General features: G+C 37.8%; 3 protein-coding genes and 1 long non-coding RNA gene across 14 annotated transcripts in view; 3 read left to right on the forward strand and 1 right to left on the reverse strand.

The window, feature by feature from the left end:
- The window catches only part of LOC131016821 (putative late blight resistance protein homolog R1C-3), a 629159-nt gene that overhangs the window by 359055 nt on the left and 249919 nt on the right, over positions 1–20185 (forward strand). The gene's annotated exons all lie outside the window — the stretch shown is intronic.
- On the forward strand, positions 189–4600 carry LOC131016847 (uncharacterized). Of its 4 annotated transcripts, none has more exons than XM_057945622.1 (3): positions 189–851; positions 3383–3491; positions 4305–4600. In XM_057945622.1, the coding sequence occupies exons 1-3, from the start codon at positions 359–361 to the stop codon at positions 4321–4323; spliced, it is 621 nt and encodes a 206-aa protein (XP_057801605.1). In that variant the 5' UTR covers positions 189–358; the 3' UTR covers positions 4324–4600. The 4 variants fall into 4 exon arrangements, 2 of the variants coding, with proteins under 2 accessions (XP_057801605.1, XP_057801604.1); XM_057945621.1 differs by having other exon boundaries at positions 194–851; positions 4179–4600; XR_009099237.1 differs by lacking the exon at positions 189–851 and adding an exon at positions 858–2996 and having other exon boundaries at positions 4179–4600.
- LOC131017018 (uncharacterized) lies at positions 13732–14877 on the reverse strand. Its single transcript, XR_009099329.1, has 2 exons — positions 14478–14877; positions 13732–14316 (listed from the first exon to the last, which is right to left on the reverse strand). It is a non-coding gene; the product is annotated as an uncharacterized LOC131017018 (long non-coding RNA).
- Positions 15845–19938, forward strand: LOC131016850 (uncharacterized). 8 transcript variants are annotated; one of them, XR_009099243.1, is made up of 4 exons: positions 16452–18473; positions 18815–18885; positions 19099–19207; positions 19648–19938. XR_009099243.1 is itself a non-coding variant. In XM_057945627.1 (3 exons), exons 1-3 carry the CDS (start codon positions 15956–15958, stop codon positions 19753–19755), a joined length of 648 nt encoding a protein of 215 aa, XP_057801610.1. In that variant the 5' UTR covers positions 15845–15955; the 3' UTR covers positions 19756–19938. The 8 variants fall into 8 exon arrangements, 2 of the variants coding, with proteins under 2 accessions (XP_057801610.1, XP_057801609.1); XR_009099242.1 differs by having other exon boundaries at positions 18828–18885; XM_057945627.1 differs by lacking the exons at positions 16452–18473; positions 18815–18885 and adding an exon at positions 15845–16445 and having other exon boundaries at positions 19707–19938.

A 20185-nucleotide genomic window follows, 5' to 3' on the forward strand; every position in this document is an offset into this window, starting at 1 on the left:
ACAAAGCATCTTGACTCAGTTTTCTATACATTGCTTCTTGTTTCCTAGAATTTTTCTCAGTTGTTTGACGCTGACTTTGCTGGAATAGGAAACTAGATAAGAAGTTCATTACAACCACACGTTTGCACCACATTAAATAAAGTTTAAATTACACCTTATGATCTGATTTTTTTGCTATATGGCTTGATTTTTCAAAATTTGATTAAAGATTCACGATCTTCCGAAATAATTGCAAAATGGGCCCGAGTTGAAAATAGTGATTGGATCACTCGGTTTTGCATTGATAGATTAAAAATGAACAGATCCCACAACTCACAACTCACAGGTTTGACAAATCGTTTCTGCACAATCGAGATATATGGCTTATTATGAAGCTTTTGACACCCTGCTTCAAACCTTAGATCTAATCCTAAAGCATGGCGATGATCGCGTCATCACTCATTCTGTTAAACAAGAACTTTTATCCATCCGCGTCCAAGCTGTTGTCTTGCAATTGAATGTTAAACATTATCCAAACAAAGAAAGGATCAGAGAGGCAGCAGTTTCAACCCATGAGATTATTGAATATCTCTTCTATGAAGAAAATGTTTCAGATGGAGTCAGACTTGTGACCAGGCTGACAGAACTAGCACAGAGACTGGAGTCAACTGTTCGAGATGTGGTGGATTACATCAAGGGGAAGGGCCCAGTTGCCAGTCTAACTGATTCTCCTGATGTTAGATCAACAATCATAAGCAGCAAATATGACAAGGTGGTTGGTTTTCAAGAAGATCTGGAAGCTATCAGGGATGAGCTTTGCAAGACATCATCCAGACTAATGGTCTTTCCAATTGTTGGAACCGGAGGCATTGGTAAGACCACACTTGCTAAACTTGTTTATAATGATTCATCGATTATGCAAATTTTTAGTACTTGTGCTTGGGTTACAATATCACAAGATCATAGTGTAGAACGCATTGTTCAAAATCTTCTAGCTTCCATTAAACAAATTTCAAATGCTGAGAGCGACATCCCTATGGAAACCTTAATTTGCGAGTACCTAAAAGGTCGAAGGTATCTTATTGTAATGGACGACATGTGGAGTACGAAAGCTTGGGATGATGTAAAGAGTTTGTTTCCTGATGTTGGTAATGGCAGTAGGATCATAGTAACCACAAGGCTGCATGATGTAGCTGCTTATGTCGACTCTTCTAAATCCATTCATACTATGAGTCTGTTGAATGCACATCATAGTTGGAATTTGCTAAAGCAGAAGGTGTTCGGAGATAAAGACATTCCTATTGAATTGGAAGATATTGGGAAGAGAATTGTTCAAAATTGCGGGGGACTCCCCCTTTCAATCGTGGTGGTGGCAGGACTCTTATCTAAGATTCCGATTCATACTCGATCCTCATGGAAGCAAATTGCTGCAAACGGCGGGCATCTTGAAACAATAATTGGTTCGAGTTATACCCATTTACCCAATCACTTGAAGTCGTGTTTTTTATATATGGCTGGCTTTCCAGAAGATTATGAGATTCGTGTTTCAGAACTTATTCACCTTTGGATATCTGAAGGTTTTGTAACAGTTTCAAATGGATCTAAAAGCTTGGAAGAGGAGGCAAAAGATTGTTTGGAAGATCTTGTCGAGAGAAGTCTTGTTTTGGTCACCAACAGGAAGTTTGATGGGAAAATAAAGAGTTGCAGCCTTCATGATATTGTGCGGGAATTTTGCATAAGGCAGTCTGCAAAAGAGAAGGTAATTCTTTCTGTTATGGATTACTTACCTACTCCTATCCTGCGAAAGCATTTTGTTCCACGTCTCATAAAAGATCATCACAGCATAAGTGCTAGTTCGTATGATCTACATCTCAAAGACTATGTGCACAGCTCACACATAGGCACCATTATATGCATCCCCAAGAAAGGGTATAGGTCTGTGGGCTCTGTAGAGAAGTTCAGTTCGTTGAGGGTCCTTCATGTTTTACGTAGAAGCGACCATTGGGATTGGGAGCCAGGTCAAGTGTTCGATCTAATTCATTTAACTTACCTTGCTTCCAACATTCCCAATAGTATTGTTCCTTCAGCCATATCAAAGCTTCATAATCTTCAGAGTCTAATTATTTATAGATCTGAGGTTAATTTGCCCGTGGAGATTTGGAGGTTGCGACAATTAAGACATCTTATTGCCTTGTCATTTCAACCCTTACCCTACCCTGAAGAAGAAAACAATCCCCTTGATAACTTGCAGAAACTTTCGCTGGCAACGGACTTTGTGTGCAGTAAAAGAATGGTGGAAATGATTCCAAACATTAAAAAGCTGGGAATATGTTACTCCAAGGAGAAGTTTGATGCAGACGCGGAATATTGCCTCGACAATCTTAAACAACTATGCAGACTTGAGAAGTTGAGATTGGAGAAGCATGTAGATTTTTCATCCTGCAGACAACTACTTGATGAACTGGCATTGGGGATGCGTGGAGGTTTTTCTTTCAGACTAGTTGATAAGATACTTGGATGCATTTCATTCACTCCAAGAAAACCTCCAACCACTAGACGAGCTGACAAGATACTTGAAGGTCTAAACTTTCCTTTACAACTGAGAAGGTTAACCTTGAGTCGTTGGAAGCTTCCTTGGAGTGATATGACCATCATTGGTTCATTACCTAATCTTCAAGTGCTTAAACTAAGAAATTATGCTTGCAAAGGCGAATATTGGCACACATCTTACAGTGGATTTCCTGAGCTGAGACTCTTGCTGATTGACCAATCAGATTTGGTTTATTGGAGAACTGCAGCTCCCCACTTTCCGAAACTCAAGTGCCTAATGCTTCGTCGGTGTCATGGTCTAAATTGGATTCCAAGTGAAATTGGAGACATCCCAACACTTGAATTGATTGAGGTGGATGAGCGGTCCATGAATCTTTTACACTCGGCAGAAAAGATACGGCGTACTGTAAAGGGTCACTTTCAAGTTCGTGTGAAGCGTTCCTGATATGCTGCTCATTCAACTCCAGGTTAGAGATTTATTTAGAAACTGCTCTTTGTAGAAATTATTCAGATTAGCTTTTCCCAGCTTTAGAGTTTTGAGTTGCTGTTATTGATAATCTAGCTGAGCAAATATTCGACTGTTCAAATTAAGAAGGCAGAGAGTTGAAGGAAGAGTAGCCTCCAATTCAATGTTTATATCTTTCAAGGAGCATTATCGAAGAGCAAAAATTAGCATAAATTTGGAATTATTTTTCATTTGTTGAACACATTATACAGGGCATTGAGGTTAAATACATTCTTAATTGAGCCAGGCCATTGGGACCCCTGATTTTATCTGAGCATCTCATATTTGATTGCACTGCTTTTTTATGCTTACATAGGCTTGGCTTATATCTCCTTGTACTACTTTCAGAGTTTCCAAATGTTGATGACGATGACTTGGCTGACATGGATGATGACTATATGCCCGATGCTGAAGACACACGACATAATGAGAACACCGGCTGGTCTTCTCGTACAAGGTAATGTGCTGCAATTTCATATTTTAGTTTAGATTGAGGATTAAGCTGATGTTGATTTTGATTTAAGTCGAGTTAGTTGTTTGTTCAGCAGATAAAAGTTTTGGATAACAATTGTGTCACGCAAAAGTCCTAATCTGATAATAGCTCATTAATTTCCAGAATTATCTTTTCCCAAACAAATCCTATGTCCAGAAAACATTGTTTTAAGGTCAAGAATAGAGTCAGTTTGGAGTTCCGGCCAATTTGAGTATTTTGTTTTATTTTCGTTGCCTATTAGTTTGCTTGCGTTTCTGTCCCTTGGTATATTTCATCTGTGGTTGTAAAATGAAAATTTTACAACCAAAGTAAACGCACCCTTATGTTATATTTCTGATAGTAGTGTTTTCTGTATGTAAATGATCATACCACCTATGCATTAAATTCATATCTAAAATAGACCGTTCAAATAAATCCTATGTCTAGAAAACTTGGTTTTAAGGTCAAGAAAAGAGTCAGTTTTAAGTTCCGGCCAATTTGAGGTCCCTTGGTATATTTCATCTGTAACTGTAATTGCATTAGTTTGAGACAACAATCATGTTTTCGCAGCACATATTATTTAGTTGGTGCAATTCTATGACTATTACTGTTGAAGATCTATTGTAATATCATTTGTCCCCTCTCTTTATCGAACTTCTGTTTGTGTTTCAGGTCATTAAAACAAGAGACTACATCCATGTGAATGTGCGGATTCCATTTGGCGATATTACCATAAGACCCTGAACGAGGCTTGATCAAATCCGACTTCTAAACCACATCTGTGCCGGAAAGTTTTAGAAACATATTCAAGAAGTAGACGGGAACTCTAGACTGGAATGCAGGAGCTCAGCCTCTCCTGCTCTCTCTCTCTCTCTCTCTCTCTCTCATTTATTTGTGGAACTAGATTCATTCTTTCCATGTGATGCTTTCAGAGATACTTAGCTGGCTAATTAGGTTGTTGCATGTAACTGTTCAACTCAGTAGATTGTTTTACCCAATCATTCTATATCTTGTATTATATATTTATATGTATATATTTATATATCTTGTAATATCAAAGTTTTAGCGGCAATTAAGGTTGCTTTACGATGGTTCTGACTGTATGAGTTCCTGATTCTTGTAAAAGTTGAATGGTAAACAGAATAAAAGAAAACAAAGCTTCTTGACTCAGTTTTCTAAACATTGCTTCTTGTTTCCTAGAATTTTTCAGTTGTTTGACGCTGACTTTGCTGGAATAAGAAGTTCATTACAACCACAAACGTGGTTTGCACCACATTAAATAAAGTGTTAATTACACTTTACGATCTGATTTTTGCTAAATGGCTTGATTTTTCAAAATTTGATTAAAGATTCACGATGTTCCAAAATTATTGCAAAAATGGCCCGAGTTGAAAATTAGGCTCCCGAAACATGACGAGAGTTGCCGAACTCCATGCTGTATTTCTGGATATTGACGCATATGTTGGAAATATGGTTTTAATGCCATATCTGGAAATTATTATTTAATTAAATATTTATTATTTAATTAAAATAATGATTGGATGTTAATCTACATCTCGAGTAGATCAATGTGATATACTTGAAGTCTCAAAACCGATTTCCGATGAGTGAGATATTGTATGTCAAAGTTTGGATGTTGAAGAGGGAAAATAACATTTATGCTATGTTATCCCACATTGGAAAACATAGAGATGTTTTTCATGTATAAGAATAGCAAAGCACATGGAGTTGATAAATTGACTTGTGGGCTTGCTAGTGGGCTTGATCTAAGTACTAGCCTCGCGCGCACACACACACGCGCGCCGCCGACGTCGCCGCCGCCGCCGCCGCCGCCGGACGGGCGGGCGGGCCGCGGCCAAGGACTTGGATCTTGGTGCTTTGGGGTGGTGTTTGGGGCCCAAACTATTTTTTGGACCAACTCCACTGGGCTTTTTAATTTTTGGCCCAACAGATTTTTCTTGGCCCAACTAATTTGTTTCCTGGCCCAGCCCACAGCAGCAGAAGCACACCAGTACGACTTCTGCATGGCAACTTCATTTTTGCAGCTTAGTTTCTTCAATGGCTGCTACCACCGGCCACATCTTCAACCTTCCAGCCGTCGGAGTGGAATTCAATGTATTGAATTCATACTTACCACATGTCTATAAATAGGCTTGTGGAGAGCATGCAGAAACAACACACAGATACACCAACAAATTTCTGCATTCTGCCATTTACACTCTCACACTCTCTGCAAACACTTGTGCTCAGTTCTTGATCCTATTAAGTTCGCCGGAGCTCGCCGGATTGTGGTGCTACATCCGACAAGACGTAGTCGTTTTACCTTTGGGGAAGATACGCCAAACCGAAGAGCACTACCGGGGCGATAATCTTCTTGCGGGAAGAGATTCATCTCGACTTGACTTTGTTTATACGTATAATTTATTTATACAGTGTATTTCAGTTGTATTGAATTATTTGAGTTGTAATTTCTCAAATTATTTACTTTGTAATATTTTCAATTATTTTGAGTTGTAATTTCTCAAAATAAATATTTTGTAATATCTCGATCGTGTACCCGGTTCTAACAATCGCAAGAAGATTATTTTCTCTGCCGTTGATACACGTTCGAGAAATGGCTCACACCGACGTCAATATGGATGGCTCCACCACCTCTGCAACCATCGGTTCAACCACGTCGTCAATATTTTCCTCGTTTGCATCAACGGGGGCTTCATCGTCAACATCTAGAACTATTGGTCTTGCCGAGAAACCATCAACGTTCTCAGGCAAGAACTTCAAATATTGGCAAGAGAAGATGCTATTCTACCTCACAACCGTGGGGTTTGCCGGATTCTTAATGGAGGATAAACCTCCAACCCCGAGTGAAGGGGAAGGGGAGACAAGCCAAGAAATTCGTGCCGGATATTTGAACTGGTGCCGCGGCGACTACTTGTGCCGTAACACCGTTCTCATGTCTCTGGACGAACGGCTCTATCGTGTTTTCAAGGTTCATGAAACCGCGAAACAATTGTGGGAGGCCCTTGATCTGAAATATCAAGTGGACAAGGCAAATACTACCAAGTATATTGTCGCCAAATGGTTGGAATATAAAATGGTCGACTCCCGGCCATTGATGGACCAAGTGGAAGAGTTCCAAAATCTTTCACATGAGGTTCAAGCCGAAGGGATGCCCTTGGCGGATGCATTGCTCGTTGCAATCATCATAGAGAAATTACCTCCTAGTTGGAGGAAATTTCAAAACCTTTTGAAGCATGAGCGCTCGGAGATGTCCGTGCCGATATTAATATCCAAGCTTCAAATGGAGGATCACGTGAGAAGTCGTGATCAAAAGGGAAAAGCTCCGATGGAGGCAAAGGCCAATCTCACCGAGAAAGGCGGACCCTCCAACAAACGTGGTCGCCCTAACCCTAATAATAAGGGTAAATGGAAGCAAGGCGGACATCAACCATCAAAGTTTGATGGTGTATGTTATAATTGTGACAAAAAAGGTCACATGGCTAAGGATTGCCGCAAGCCAAAGCGGAAGAAAGCAAATGGCAACGTGAACAACGTCGAGAAGGACTTCGACGATTGGAACCACGATGACTTTGCTGCCATGATCTCCGAGGTGAATCATGTGGACAACCCGAACGCTTGGTTCGTGGACACCGGCGCTACCGTCCATATATGCATAAATCGTGAGTTGTTCCACAACTACAAAGAAGTGGAAAACAAAACGATAATGGAGGCTAGCGAACGGACATCCCAAGTCCTTGGCGTGGGAGATGTGATTCTTCAACTCACGTCGGACGTGGAGATCACATTAAAAGACGTATTACACGTTCCAACTGTCCGAAAGAATTTAATTTCGGGCTTTAGGCTTACGAATAAGGATTTTGAATTGTTTTTCAAATCTGACTATGTTGTAATACGCAAGTGGGGAAAGTTCCTAGGGAAAGGCTATGCCTCCGAAGGACTTTTCAAACTTGGTGTAAGAGCTTGTAAGCCTGCCAAGGCTAAGATCAATAAAGATGCATCAACCTCTTCTGCTTACTTGATTGAGTGTTCTGATTTATGGCATTGTAGACTTGGACATGTTAATCTAAATGCTATAAAGAGATTAGTAAAAATGAATTTACTAAAAGTTGATGAATACAACTCACAAGAAAAATGTGAAGTTTGTGTTGAAGCCAAAATGGCTAAGTTACCGTTTAAATCGGTAAAAAGGAGCACTCAACCTTTGGAACTTATTCACACCGATGTTTGTGATTTAAAGTTCGTGCAAACTAGAGGTGGCAAGAAGTACTTTATCACCTTTATAGACGATTGCACAAAGTATTGTTACCTTTACTTATTGAAAAGTAAAGATGATGCTATTGAAGCTTTTATAAACTTCAAAAATGAAGCCGAGAATCAACTTGGATGTCGAATTAAGATGGTTCGAAGTGATAGAGGTGGAGAGTATGTAGCTCCGTTTGCTGAATTATGCAACGAAAGTGGTATAATCCATCAAACGACGGCTCCTTATTCACCACAATCTAACGGCGTTGCTGAACGCAAGAATCGAACTCTTAAGGAGATGATGAATGCCTTGTTGATTAGTTCAGGATTACCCCAGAACATGTGGGGGGAAGCTGTCTTAACGGCCAACTATATCTTGAACAAGATTCCACTCAAAGGGAAAGATGTAACTCCCTATGAGCTATGGAAAGGAAGGAAACCTTCGTATAAATACCTCAAAGTGTGGGGGTGTTTAGCCAAGGTAGAAGTGCCTTTACCAAAGCAAGTTACAATAGGACCTAAAACGGTGGATTGTATCTTCATTGGTCATGCACTTAATAGCAGTGCCTATCGTTTTATAGTGCACAGATCGGAGATACCTGATATACATGTTGGGACAACGATAGAATCAAGGAATGCTATATTCTTTGAAAATATCTATCCTAACAAGGATAAAGGTACATCGAACTCTAATGATGGAGTTGATGGTGATGCTACAGGTTCTAAACCTATGGAAGTAGCTAGTAATTCTACTCAAGTAGATGAGGCCACGGGTTCTAATCATGTACCACCTAATAGGAAAAGACCAAGGTCTAAACCTATGGATGTAGAACCGAGACGTGGGGAACGAGTTAGAAAAGCTAATGTCTATGGACCGGATTATGTTGTCTTAATGCTAGATGGCGAACCGGTGATGATTAAAGAAGCTATGTCTGGCTCAGATGCAGCTCTCTGGAAAGAAGCCATCGATATTTAGATTGATTCCATTATGCAGAATCATACTTGGGTGTTAGTGGATCTACCACCTGGAAGTAAAGCTTTAGGATGCAAATGGATCCTAAAGAAGAAGTACAAATCTGATGGTACTATAGATAAGTACAAAGCCCGACTTGTCGTTCAAGGTTTCAGGCAGAAAGAAGGGTACGATTTCTTCGATACCTATTCACCTGTGACCAGACTAACATCTATTCGGATGCTTCTCGCTATTGCTGCCTTGCACAATCTCGAGATTCACCAAATGGATGTGAAAACTGCGTTCTTGTATGGCGAGTTGGAAGATGAAATATATATGAAGCAACCTGAAGGGTTTGTAGTACCTGGGCAAGAGCACAAAGTATGCAAACTTCAAAGGTCTTTATATGGGTTGAAGCAAGCACCGCTTCAATGGCATTTAAAATTTGACAGTGTAATGTTGTCAAATGGATTCAGAATCAATGAGTGCGATAAATGTGTCTACATTAAGAATTCTAATAACGGATTTGTTATTGTTTGTCTTTATGTAGATGACATGCTCATCATGGGAAGTAATTCCCGAGTGATTCAAGAAACCAAAGGCATGCTAAGTAAAAATTTTAGCATGAAAGATATGGGCTTAGCTGATGTTATCCTTGGAATTAAAATTCTAAGAAGACCTGATGGTATTACTATAACACAATCTCACTACGTTGAGAAAGTGTTAAAGAAATTCAACGCTTTTGACAAGCCAATAGCTAAGACACCATGGGAACCTAGTGTGCATTTGAGTGTACACAAGGGAGAACCTGTTGACGCGATAGAATATGCGAAGATTATTGGGAGCTTGTTGTATCTAACAAATTGCACTCGTCCCGATATAGCATGCTCGGTCAACAAGTTGGGCAGCTTTACAGCTAACCCTAGTAATAAACATTGGAAAGCTCTTGAAAGGGTTTTGAGATATTTGAAATATACTCAAAACTATGCGATTCATTATACTAGGGAACCCTCTGTACTTGAAGGGTACTGTGATGCAAATTGGATATCTGATGCCAAAGACTCGTTTTCAACGAGCGGTTATGTATTCACTGTGGGGGGTGGTGCTGTGTCTTGGAAATCCAAGAAGCAAACATGTATTGCTAGATCGACCATGGAATCAGAATTCATAGCTTTGGATAAAGCTGGTGAAGAAGCCGAGTGGCTTAAAAATTTCCTCGAGGATATTCCATGTTGGTCGAAACCTGTGTCGTCCGTGATAATTCATTGTGATAGTCAAGCTGCTATCGGACGAGCACAAAATCATTTGTATAACGGTAAGTCGAGACATATTCGTCGACGTCATAATACCGTGAGACATCTGATCACTAGTGGAGTTATCACAATTGATTATATAAGATCAATTGATAACATAGCGGATCCTTTGACAAAAAGTATCCACCGAGATCAGATGTATAAACTGTTAGGGGGAATGGGTTTGAAGTCCACAAATTAAGGATAATCATAGTGGCAACCCAACCATGATGACTGGAGGATCCCAAGAACTTGGTTCAATGGGACAACTAAGCTATGAAAATCCGTGTGTTGAACACTCGAATAGCCTATTCCTTGTAGAACAGTGAGTGTTCGGAACCTGCACGTGGTGAGGTTAAGTCTTTGACTTTTAATGACTCTAGAACTCCTCGAAGAGGACAAGTATAGCAGGATACTTGAGTTAAGAGTCACCTATGTAAGTGTGAAGTGGGGCCGCTTCGATTGAAACACTTATGAATCCAAAGAGGTGTTCCAAGGCCAGTAATGGACACAAACGTGAGAACGAATAAGGATTGAAGCAATATTGTGTCAATATTGTTGACTAAGTATACACCGAGGAGGACTAGTTCAAGGAACACAATCCACTAGGCCGCCGGTATACTCGATAATATTGACTATGGCAGGTTCAAAGCCACAAGCTACCTTTCCAAATGCAATGTTGTATCTTAAGAGGACTGAGCTAAGTATATGCATACTTTCGCATACTGATTTCTCACTCATGTGGGGGATTGTTGGAAATATGGTTTTAATGCCATATCTGGAAATTATTATTTAATTAAATATTTATTATTTAATTAAAATAATGATTGGATGTTAATCTACATCTCGAGTAGATCAATGTGATATACTTGAAGTCTCAAAACCGATTTCCGATGAGTGAGATATTGTATGTCAAAGTTTGGATGTTGAAGAGGGAAAATAACATTTATGCTATGTTATCCCACATTGGAAAACATAGATATGTTTTTCATGTATAAGAATAGCAAAGCACATGGAGTTGATAAATTGACTTGTGGGCTTGCTAGTGGGCTTGATCTAAGTACTAGCCTCGCGCGCACACACACACGCGCGCCGCCGCCGACGACGAGGATCGATCGATCGATCGGACGGACGACGACGACGACGTCGCCGCCGCCGCCGGACGGGCGGGCCGCGGCCAAGGACTTGGATCTTGGCAATTGGTGCTTTGGGGTGGTGTTTGGGGCCCAAACTATTTTTTGGACCAACTCCACTGGGCTTTTTAATTTTTGGCCCAACAGATTTTTCTTGGCCCAACTAATTTGTTTCCTGGCCCAGCCCACAGCAGCAGAAGCACACCAGTACGACTTCTGCATGGCAACTTCATTTTTGCAGCTTAGTTTCTTCAATGACTGCTACCACCGGCCACATCTTCAACCTTCCAGCCGTCGGAGTGGAATTCAATGTATTGAATTCATACTTACCACATGTCTATAAATAGGCTTGTGGAGAGCATGCAGAAACAACACACAGATACACCAACAAATTTCTGCATTCTGCCATTTACACTCTCACACTCTCTGCAAACACTTGTGCTCAGTTCTTGATCCTATTAAGTTCGCCGGAGCTCGCCGGATTGTGGTGCTACATCCGACGAGACGTAGTCGTTTTACCTTTGGGGAAGATACGCCAAACCGAAGAGCACTACCGGGGCGATAATCTTCTTGCGGGAAGAGATTCATCTCGACTTGACTTTGTTTATACGTATAATTTATTTATACAGTGTATTTCAGTCGTATTGAATTATTTGAGTTGTAATTTCTCAAATTATTTACTTTGTAATATTTTCAATTATTTTGAGTTGTAATTTCTCAAAATAAATATTTTGTAATATCTCGATCGTGTACCCGGTTCTAACAGCATATAATTACAGTTTCTGCAAAATCATGAAACAACCAGGGACGGACCTAGGAATTTAATAATGACCGGGTTTGATTTCACGTGATGATTCTACAAAGTTTTAGTAAAAAAAACAAGTTGAATCTTGGATTTCATCGAATGATTCTAATAAAGTTTTAGTAAAGAAAATATGTTAAATTATGAAATAATTATTTGAAATTACATAATCATGATCGGGCGAGATTACATATATATATATATATATATATATATATATATATATATAGAAGGGTTCAACAGAGAAGCTAAATATTGTGGAGAATAAAGAATTCGTAAAATAAAAACGAACAGATCTATAATTTTGTTGAACAAATCAATGTACCGCATGAACAACAATTTGCCCCGGGTTCGAATCCTGCTGGTGGCGAGTTTTTCTCTATTTTTACAAAATACGTCTGTTCATTATTTATGTTGATCTGTTCGTAAAATATATAGATTTGTTCATGATGAATAAAAAGATAATTCTCTGTTGAACTCAACCCTATATATATATATATAAGGAAGGGATCAAAAAAGAAGGCTAAATGTAGAGAGAATGAAGAATGAATCATGAGCCTTGATTTATGCCATCTAACGCACCAGATTTTTCCTAATTTTCGGTTATAATAATTAAATTCAAGGACATACATGTAATTTACTTTTTATCATTAACAATCATTCCTATATTTAAGGTAGATATGATTTTATTATTTATGGACATACACGCATCAAACTTTAATTCTTTCACACATTAAATTAAAGTAAATCACACGGTACATTAATTCTTCCTCAACTCAGCCTCACGCCATTATCGTCAGCAATTGAAGAAAAACATTTTCTTCAGCATTTTCGTATTTTCCCTATTCGCACAGATTGAAGTTTTATTCAGTTTAATATGTGAAATTATTCAGATTAGTTAAATGTTAATTCAACAGAGTCTGTATTTCATATTTTACGTTATTTATGGTTTTTTTTCACAATTATTTTATATACTCGAATTCATGAATTCGTCCAAATTTTTTATTTGTTCAAATTATTTTAATGTGTATTCACAAATTAATATTATATGAATAAATAATAGAATCTTCACCTAATTTATATTTTTATTAGTCCAGTAATTAATTATTCATAATTTAACTCTTAATCGCTTAAATAAAATTAGTAATTCATGTAGCATTTTTTTTTTCATTATTTCAAAACATGTACATATTAATTTGGTTCTTTGTGTGATAATAAATAATTATATTGTATTTTAATATTGTTCAAAACGTACCCAAATAAGAATTATATTTTTGCGAATAGGAATACTAATTTGCAGAAAAACGTAACTGTTACTCATAAATTGTGAGTAAAAAAAATATTTTGTTGAATAAAGTAACGTTATTCATGAATATATCGTATTCGAATATTGTTCATGACGTACTGAATAAAAATCATATTTATGCGAATAAGGATAATTGTTTGCTGAATAATTTATATGATACTCATAAATTGTGAATAAGGAAACTATTTTGTTGAATAAAGTAGCATTTTTCATGATAAATCGTATCTGAATATTGTGCAAAATTTACCGAATAAACATCATATTTATGTGAATAAGGAATCAATCGCCTACAAATGTGTAAATATGGACGAAAACATCACATAAGCTAACTGCATAATTCACTAAAATTATAGTGAATAATATTGAAAATTCATCGAATACCACTTTGTTATAAACCGAATAAGTAAAACAAGAAACTGAATAAATTAACTAATACTCTTGTTGTTATATATGCTTATTATTATTTTGAATAAGTCATGAAACTTAATGAATATACTTTAAGTTTAATTGAATATTACAACACGAGAACGAGTCAATAACAATACTTGAACTTTCACCCGAACTTTCTTCCCCAGACGATCGTTCAACCCCCCCTCAATCATGTTTGAGTTCCTCTGCAAACCTCCTCAATCAGTAAACTTCCCCCATTATATCATAATCACTCACCCAATTTCTAACATAATCAAACACAATAATTCAATCTTCATTAATGGTACAAGAATGCTCTAACACAGCAAAAGTCGAGAACAACCAAATAGAAGCAAAAGTTCTTGAATCTCCACATTCTTCACCCTATTTCACTGCACCCAAACATCAGCGAGGTCAATCGGTGTCGACTCGAGAAGGCAGCAGAACAGAGCGGCAGGGTGCGCCGTGCTCGTGCACCACCAAATGTGGCCGACGACCGATTCGAACCAGCTGTAGTCGGGCCAGAGGCGTTGTGGAGCACAAGTTGTCCTTACTGCGGAGAAATCCGACGAAAATTGGAGGGCGGCGCCGCTGCCCACTTTCGATTCCCTGCGGCATCGCCACCACTTTGCTCAAGGACAATCTCTCTCAAATCTGTACGAAAAAAATAGAAAAAACAAGGTTTCAATCGAAATCATCAAAAAGAACAAAATGAAAACTAAATTTGTTGAAGTTTCCGATTTGACAGGAGATTCGTATGAATTGTCGAATAAACAGATGAACTAAATCAAAACAAATGAATCCTAACTACTTACTCGATTTTCGCCGGCGAAAACAGAAGCGTCGTCTGCTATAGATGGAGCGCCGTCTGGTTTACTAGAATCGCCGTCGCCTCTAGGGTTTGGCAGACGAAAGTGGGGGGAAGATGGTTTGGTGGATGAAAGTGGGGGTGAAAGTAAATGTCCTAATTTACTGGAGTTAATTTAGGAATTGACAGTTTTCTGAATAGACAAAATGGCTAACATACCCCCAACGATTTTATATATAATTTTTAAAGGTATTCAGTAAAAAAAATAATGTAGATTAATTATTAATTAGTGCTAATCTGGACCATTAATTTATTCAGATCCTATGGTAAGGATTAATTCCTTATTCTTTATACTAAGGGGATTCTTTGTAGATCCCCACCCTATATATATATATATATATATATATATATATATATATATATATATATATATATATATAGGGGAGGGCTAGAATAAAAACACTCTTAAGTGTATAAAATATAAATGATTTTCAGCCCTTAGATCATCAAGATCTACAGTTGATTTGTAACCCTGTTGGATGAATTCGTGGTCCTGGGTTCGAATCCCAAAGGTAGCAAAAAATTATTTTTCACAATTCATAACCATGTTTGATGAATTCGTAATCCTGTTGGATAAAATTCGTACATTAAAAAACTTTTATATTTATATTTTAAGAAGTGTTTTTACCGTAGCCCTCTCCTATATATATATATATATATATATATATATATATATATATTAGGTAGTAAAAAAAATTGACCAGGCGAAAGCCGAGGGCGCATGACCTTTAGATCCGTCCCCAGAAACAACTACATTTCATGATTAAAATAATTATATTTACACATAAGTCCATTTTTGGAGCCGAAATTTCCTCGCAAGTATTTGTGAGATTGGGGTTCTTTTTTAAAATACTTAAACTGTAGTTATCATTAAACCACCTAATACATTTTGATATTATCGTTAGTCCACCACAATTAAAAAGAAATTGAACGGCAGCGATTCGTTGGTCCACCACAATTTTCGGTCGCCTGAAAAAATAATTTTTTGGTAGGTTGGATATCATTTTGATATTATCGTTAGGTTGGGACATTTTTTAGAATTCGTTAAAACGATGGGACAGAAAGTGACCTTTACCCTTAAAATAATTATATCTTACACATAAGTCCATTTTTGGAGCCGAAATTTCCTTGCAAGTATTTGTGAGAGATTGGGGTTCTTTTTTTGAATACTTAAAATGTAATTATCATTAAACCACCTAATACAATCATTTATAATATTTCATCACTCAGCAACGCTCCCTCCCCAACAGACCAATTCAATTGAGTTATTTTAGAATTAATCAAGCTGGTAAACCTGGTCAGATAAATGAAAAAAATATTCAAAGAAATAGTGATTGGATCACTCGGTTTTGCATTGACAGATTAAAAATGAACAGATCACACAACTCACAGGTTTGACAAATTTTTTCTGCACAATCGAGATATATGGCTTATGAAGCTTTTGATACCCTGCTTCAAACCTTAGATCGAATCCTAAAGCATGGCGATGATCGCGTCATCACTCATTCTATTAAACAAGAAATTTTATCCATCCGCGTCCAAGCTGTTGTCTTGCAATTGGATGTCAAACATTATCCAAACAAAGAAAGGATCAGAGAGGCAGCAGTTTCAACCCATGAGATTATTGAATATCTCTTCTCTGAAGAAAATGTTTCAGATGGAGTCAGACTTGTGAACAGGCTGAGGGAAGTAGCACAGAGACTGGAGTCAACTGTTGGAGATGTGGTGGATTACATCAAGGGGAAGGGCCCAGTTGCCAGTCTAACTGATTCTCCTGATGTTAGATCAACAATCAGAAGCAGCAAAGATGACGAGGTGGTTGGTTTTCAAGAAGATCTGGTAGCTATCAGGGATCAGCTTCGCTATATACCATCCAGACTAATGGTCTTTCCAATTGTTGGAACCGGAGGCATTGGTAAGACCACACTTGCTAAACTTGTTTATAATGATTCATCGATTATGAGAAATTTTAGTACTTGTGCCTGGGTTACAATATCACAAGATCATAGTGTAGAACGCATTGTTCTAAATCTTCTAGCTTCCATAAAAAAAATTTCAAATGCTGAGAGCGACATCCCTATGGAAACCTTAATTTGCGAGTACCTAAAATATCGAAGGTATCTTATTGTAATGGATGACATGTGGAGTACGAAAGCTTGGGATGACGTAAAGAGTTTGTTTCCTGACTCCGGTAATGGCAGTAGGATCATAGTAACCACAAGGCTGCAGGATGTGGCTGATTATGTCAGCTCTTCTGATGACATTCATACTATGAGTTTGCTGGATGAACACCATAGCTGGAATTTGCTAAAGCAGAAGGTGTTCGGAGATAAAGACATTCCTATTGAATTGGAAGATATTGGGAAGAAAATTGTTCAAAATTGCGGGGGACTCCCCCTTTCAATCGTGGTGGTGGCAGGACTCTTATCTAAGATTCCGATTCATACTCGATCCTCATGGAAGCAAATTGCTGCAAACGGCGGGCAGCTTGAAACAATAATTGATTCGAGTTATACCCATTTACCTAATCACTTGAAGCTGTGTCTTTTATATATGGCTGGATTTCCAGAAGATCAGGAGATTCGTGTTACAGAACTTGTTAATCTTTGGATATCTGAAGGTTTTGTAACACTTTCAAATGGATCTAAAAGCTTGGAAGAAGAGGCAGAAGATTGCTTGGAAGATCTTGTCGAAAGAAGTTTAGTTTTGGTCAACAACAGGAAGTTTGATGGTAAAATAAAGTGTTGCAGCCTTCACGATATTGTGCGGGAATTCTGTGTAAGGAAGGCTGCGAAAGAGAAGGTAATTCTTTCTACTATGGATTACTTACCTACGCCTATCCTGCGAAGGCATTTTGTTCCACGTCTCATAAAAGATCATCACAGCATAAGTGCTAGTTCGTATGATCTACATCTCAAAGACTATGTGCATAGCTCACACATCCGTACCATAATATGTACTCCGAAGAAAGGGTATAGATCTGAGGGCGTTGTAGAGAAGTTTAGTTCGCTTAAGGTGCTTCATGTTTTACGTAGAAGCGATTATTGGGATTGGGAGCCAGGTCAAGTGTTCGATCTGATTCGTTTAACTTACCTTGCTTCCAACATTCCCAATAGTATTGTTCCTTCAGCCATATCAAAGCTTCAGAATCTTCAGTTTTTAATTATATATAGATCTGAGGTTCGTTTGCCTATGGAGATTTGGAGGTTGCGACAATTAAGATATCTTATTGCCTTCTCATTTCAACCCTTACCGAGCCCTGAGTGGGAACAAAATCCCCTCTATAACTTGCAGGCACTTTCACTGGCAACAGACTTGGTGTGCAGTAAAAGAATGGTGGAAATGATTCCAAACATTAAAAAGCTCGGAATATGTTACTCCATGGAGAAGTTTGATGCGGATGCAGGCTATTACCTCGACAATCTTAATTTGTTTTATCAACTTGAGAAATTGAAATTGGAGATGAGTGGAGGTTTTTTATGGCGACAACTTGTTGAAACTGGAGGTCTAAACTTTCCTCTACAACTGAGAAGGTTAACCTTGAGTGGTGGGAAGCTTCCTTGGAAATATATGGCAATCATTTGTTCATTACCTAATCTTCAAGTGCTTAAACTAAGAAACTATGCTTACCAAGGAAAATACTGGAACGCATATTACAATTTATTTCCTCAGCTGAGACTCTTGCTAATTGACCAATCAGATTTGGTTTATTGGAGAACTACACGTCACACCTTTCCGAAACTCGAGTGCCTAATGCTTCGTCGGTGTCATGGTCTATATGGGATTCCAAGTGAAATTGGAGACATTCGCACACTTAAATTGATTGAGGTCGATGAGCGGTCCATGAGTCTTTTACACTCGGCAGAAAAGATAAAGGAGTCTGGAAAGCGTGGCTTTCGAATTCGTGTGAAGCGTTCCTGATATGCTGCTCTTTCAAGTCCAGGTTAGAGATTTATTTAGAAACTGCTCTTTGTAGAAATTATTCAGATTAGCTTTTCCTAGCTGATCAAATATTCGACTGTTCAAATTAAGAAGGTAGAGAGTTGAAGGAAGAGTAGCCTCCAATTCAATGCTTATATCTTTCAAGGAGCATTATCGAAGAGCATTAATTAGCATAAATTTGGAATTATCTTTCATTTGTTGCATTATATAGAGCTTTGAGGTTAAATACATTCTTAATTGTGGCGCGCAGGCCATTGGGACTCCTGATTTTATCTGAGCATCTCATATTTGAGTGCACTGCTTTTTTATGCTTACATAGGCTTGGCTTATATCTCCTTGTAGTACTACTTTTCAGAGTTTCTAAATGTTGATGACAATAACTTGGCTGACATGGATAACTCTTTCAAGTTCAGGTTAGAGATTTATTTAGAAACTTTTCTTTGTAGAAATTATTCAGATTAGCTTTTTCCAGCTGTAGTGTTTTGAATTGCTGTTGTTGATAATCTAGCTGATCAAATATTCGACTGTTCAAATTAAGAAGGCAGAGAGTTGAAGGAAGCATTATCGAAGAGCATTAGCATAAATTTACATAGGCTTGGCTTATATCTCCTTGTACTACTTTTCAGAGTTGCCAAATGTTGATGACGATGACTTGGCCGACATGGATGATGACTATATGCCCGATGCTGAAGACACACGACATAATGAGAACACCGGCTGGTCTTCTCGTACAAGGTAATGTGCTGCAATTTCATATTTTAGTTTAGATTGAGGATTAAGCTGATGTTGATGTTGATTTAAATCGAGTTAGTTGTTTGTTCAGCAGATAAAAGTTTTGGATAACAATTGTGTCATGCAAAAGTCCTAATCTGATAATAGCTCATTAATTTCCAGAATTATCTTTTCCCAAACAAATCCTATTTCCAGAATTGAGTATTTTGCTTTATTTTCGTTGCCTATTAGTTTGCTTGTGTTTCTGTCCCTTGGTATATTTCATCTGTGACTGTAAGTCTGTAATTAAGTTAGGTTGAGACGAACAATCATGTTTTGGCAGCACAGATTTTTTAGCAGTCGCTGTTAATAATAGTTTTATTACAGTTGATGATCCATTGTAATGCCATTTGCTTGGCCCTTTGCCACCTCTTTTTTTTATTGAACTTCTGTTTGTGTTTCAGGTCCTTAAAACAAAAGAGAAATCCGAGTTCTAAACCACATCTGTGCTGGAAAGTTTCAGAAACATATTCAGGAATGCAGGAGCTCAGCTTCTCTCTCTCTCTCTCTGATTTATTTGTGGAACTAGATTCATTCTTTCCAAGTGATGCTTTCAGAGATGGTTAAAGCTGGCTAATAAGGTGGTTGTTGCATGTAACTGTTCAACTCAGTAGAGATTGTTTTACCCAATCATACTATATTTTGTATCATATATTTATATATCTTGTAATTTCAAAGTTTTTGTTGCTTGGTTCTGCCTGTATGAGTTCCCGATTCTTGTAAAAGTTGAATGGAAAACAGAAAAAAAGGAAAAAAAAAAAATTATGCTCCGGAAACACGGAATGAGATTCAGGTGTACCACATTTTATGTTCCACTTTGTTCCCATTTTCAATTTTGTTTAATTTCTTATATATATTTTCTTCAATTTCAATTTTATATGCTTTAGTTTAATTTTGTGATTATTAACTAGGGTTTATTCCATCAGTTTATGGTATATAATT

This window comes from Salvia miltiorrhiza, chromosome 3 (assembly GCF_028751815.1).
Source record: "Salvia miltiorrhiza cultivar Shanhuang (shh) chromosome 3, IMPLAD_Smil_shh, whole genome shotgun sequence".
NCBI lineage: Eukaryota > Viridiplantae > Streptophyta > Magnoliopsida > Lamiales > Lamiaceae > Salvia > Salvia miltiorrhiza.

Excerpts from the sequence above, each read along its gene's own strand:
- LOC131016847 (XM_057945621.1), top strand. The coding sequence starts at position 359 with ATGGCTTATTATGAAGCTTTTGACACCCTGCTTCAAACCTTAGATCTA. Across the intron at positions 852-3,382 it reads TGTTGGAACCGGAGGCATTG|AGTTTCCAAATGTTGATGAC; the intron begins GTAAGACCACAC and ends TACTACTTTCAG. Across the intron at positions 3,492-4,178 it reads GGCTGGTCTTCTCGTACAAG|GTCATTAAAACAAGAGACTA; the intron begins GTAATGTGCTGC and ends TTTGTGTTTCAG.
- LOC131016850 (XM_057945626.1), top strand. The coding sequence starts at position 15,956 with ATGGCTTATGAAGCTTTTGATACCCTGCTTCAAACCTTAGATCGAATC. Across the intron at positions 16,446-19,098 it reads TGTTGGAACCGGAGGCATTG|AGTTGCCAAATGTTGATGAC; the intron begins GTAAGACCACAC and ends ACTACTTTTCAG. Across the intron at positions 19,208-19,647 it reads GGCTGGTCTTCTCGTACAAG|GTCCTTAAAACAAAAGAGAA; the intron begins GTAATGTGCTGC and ends TTTGTGTTTCAG.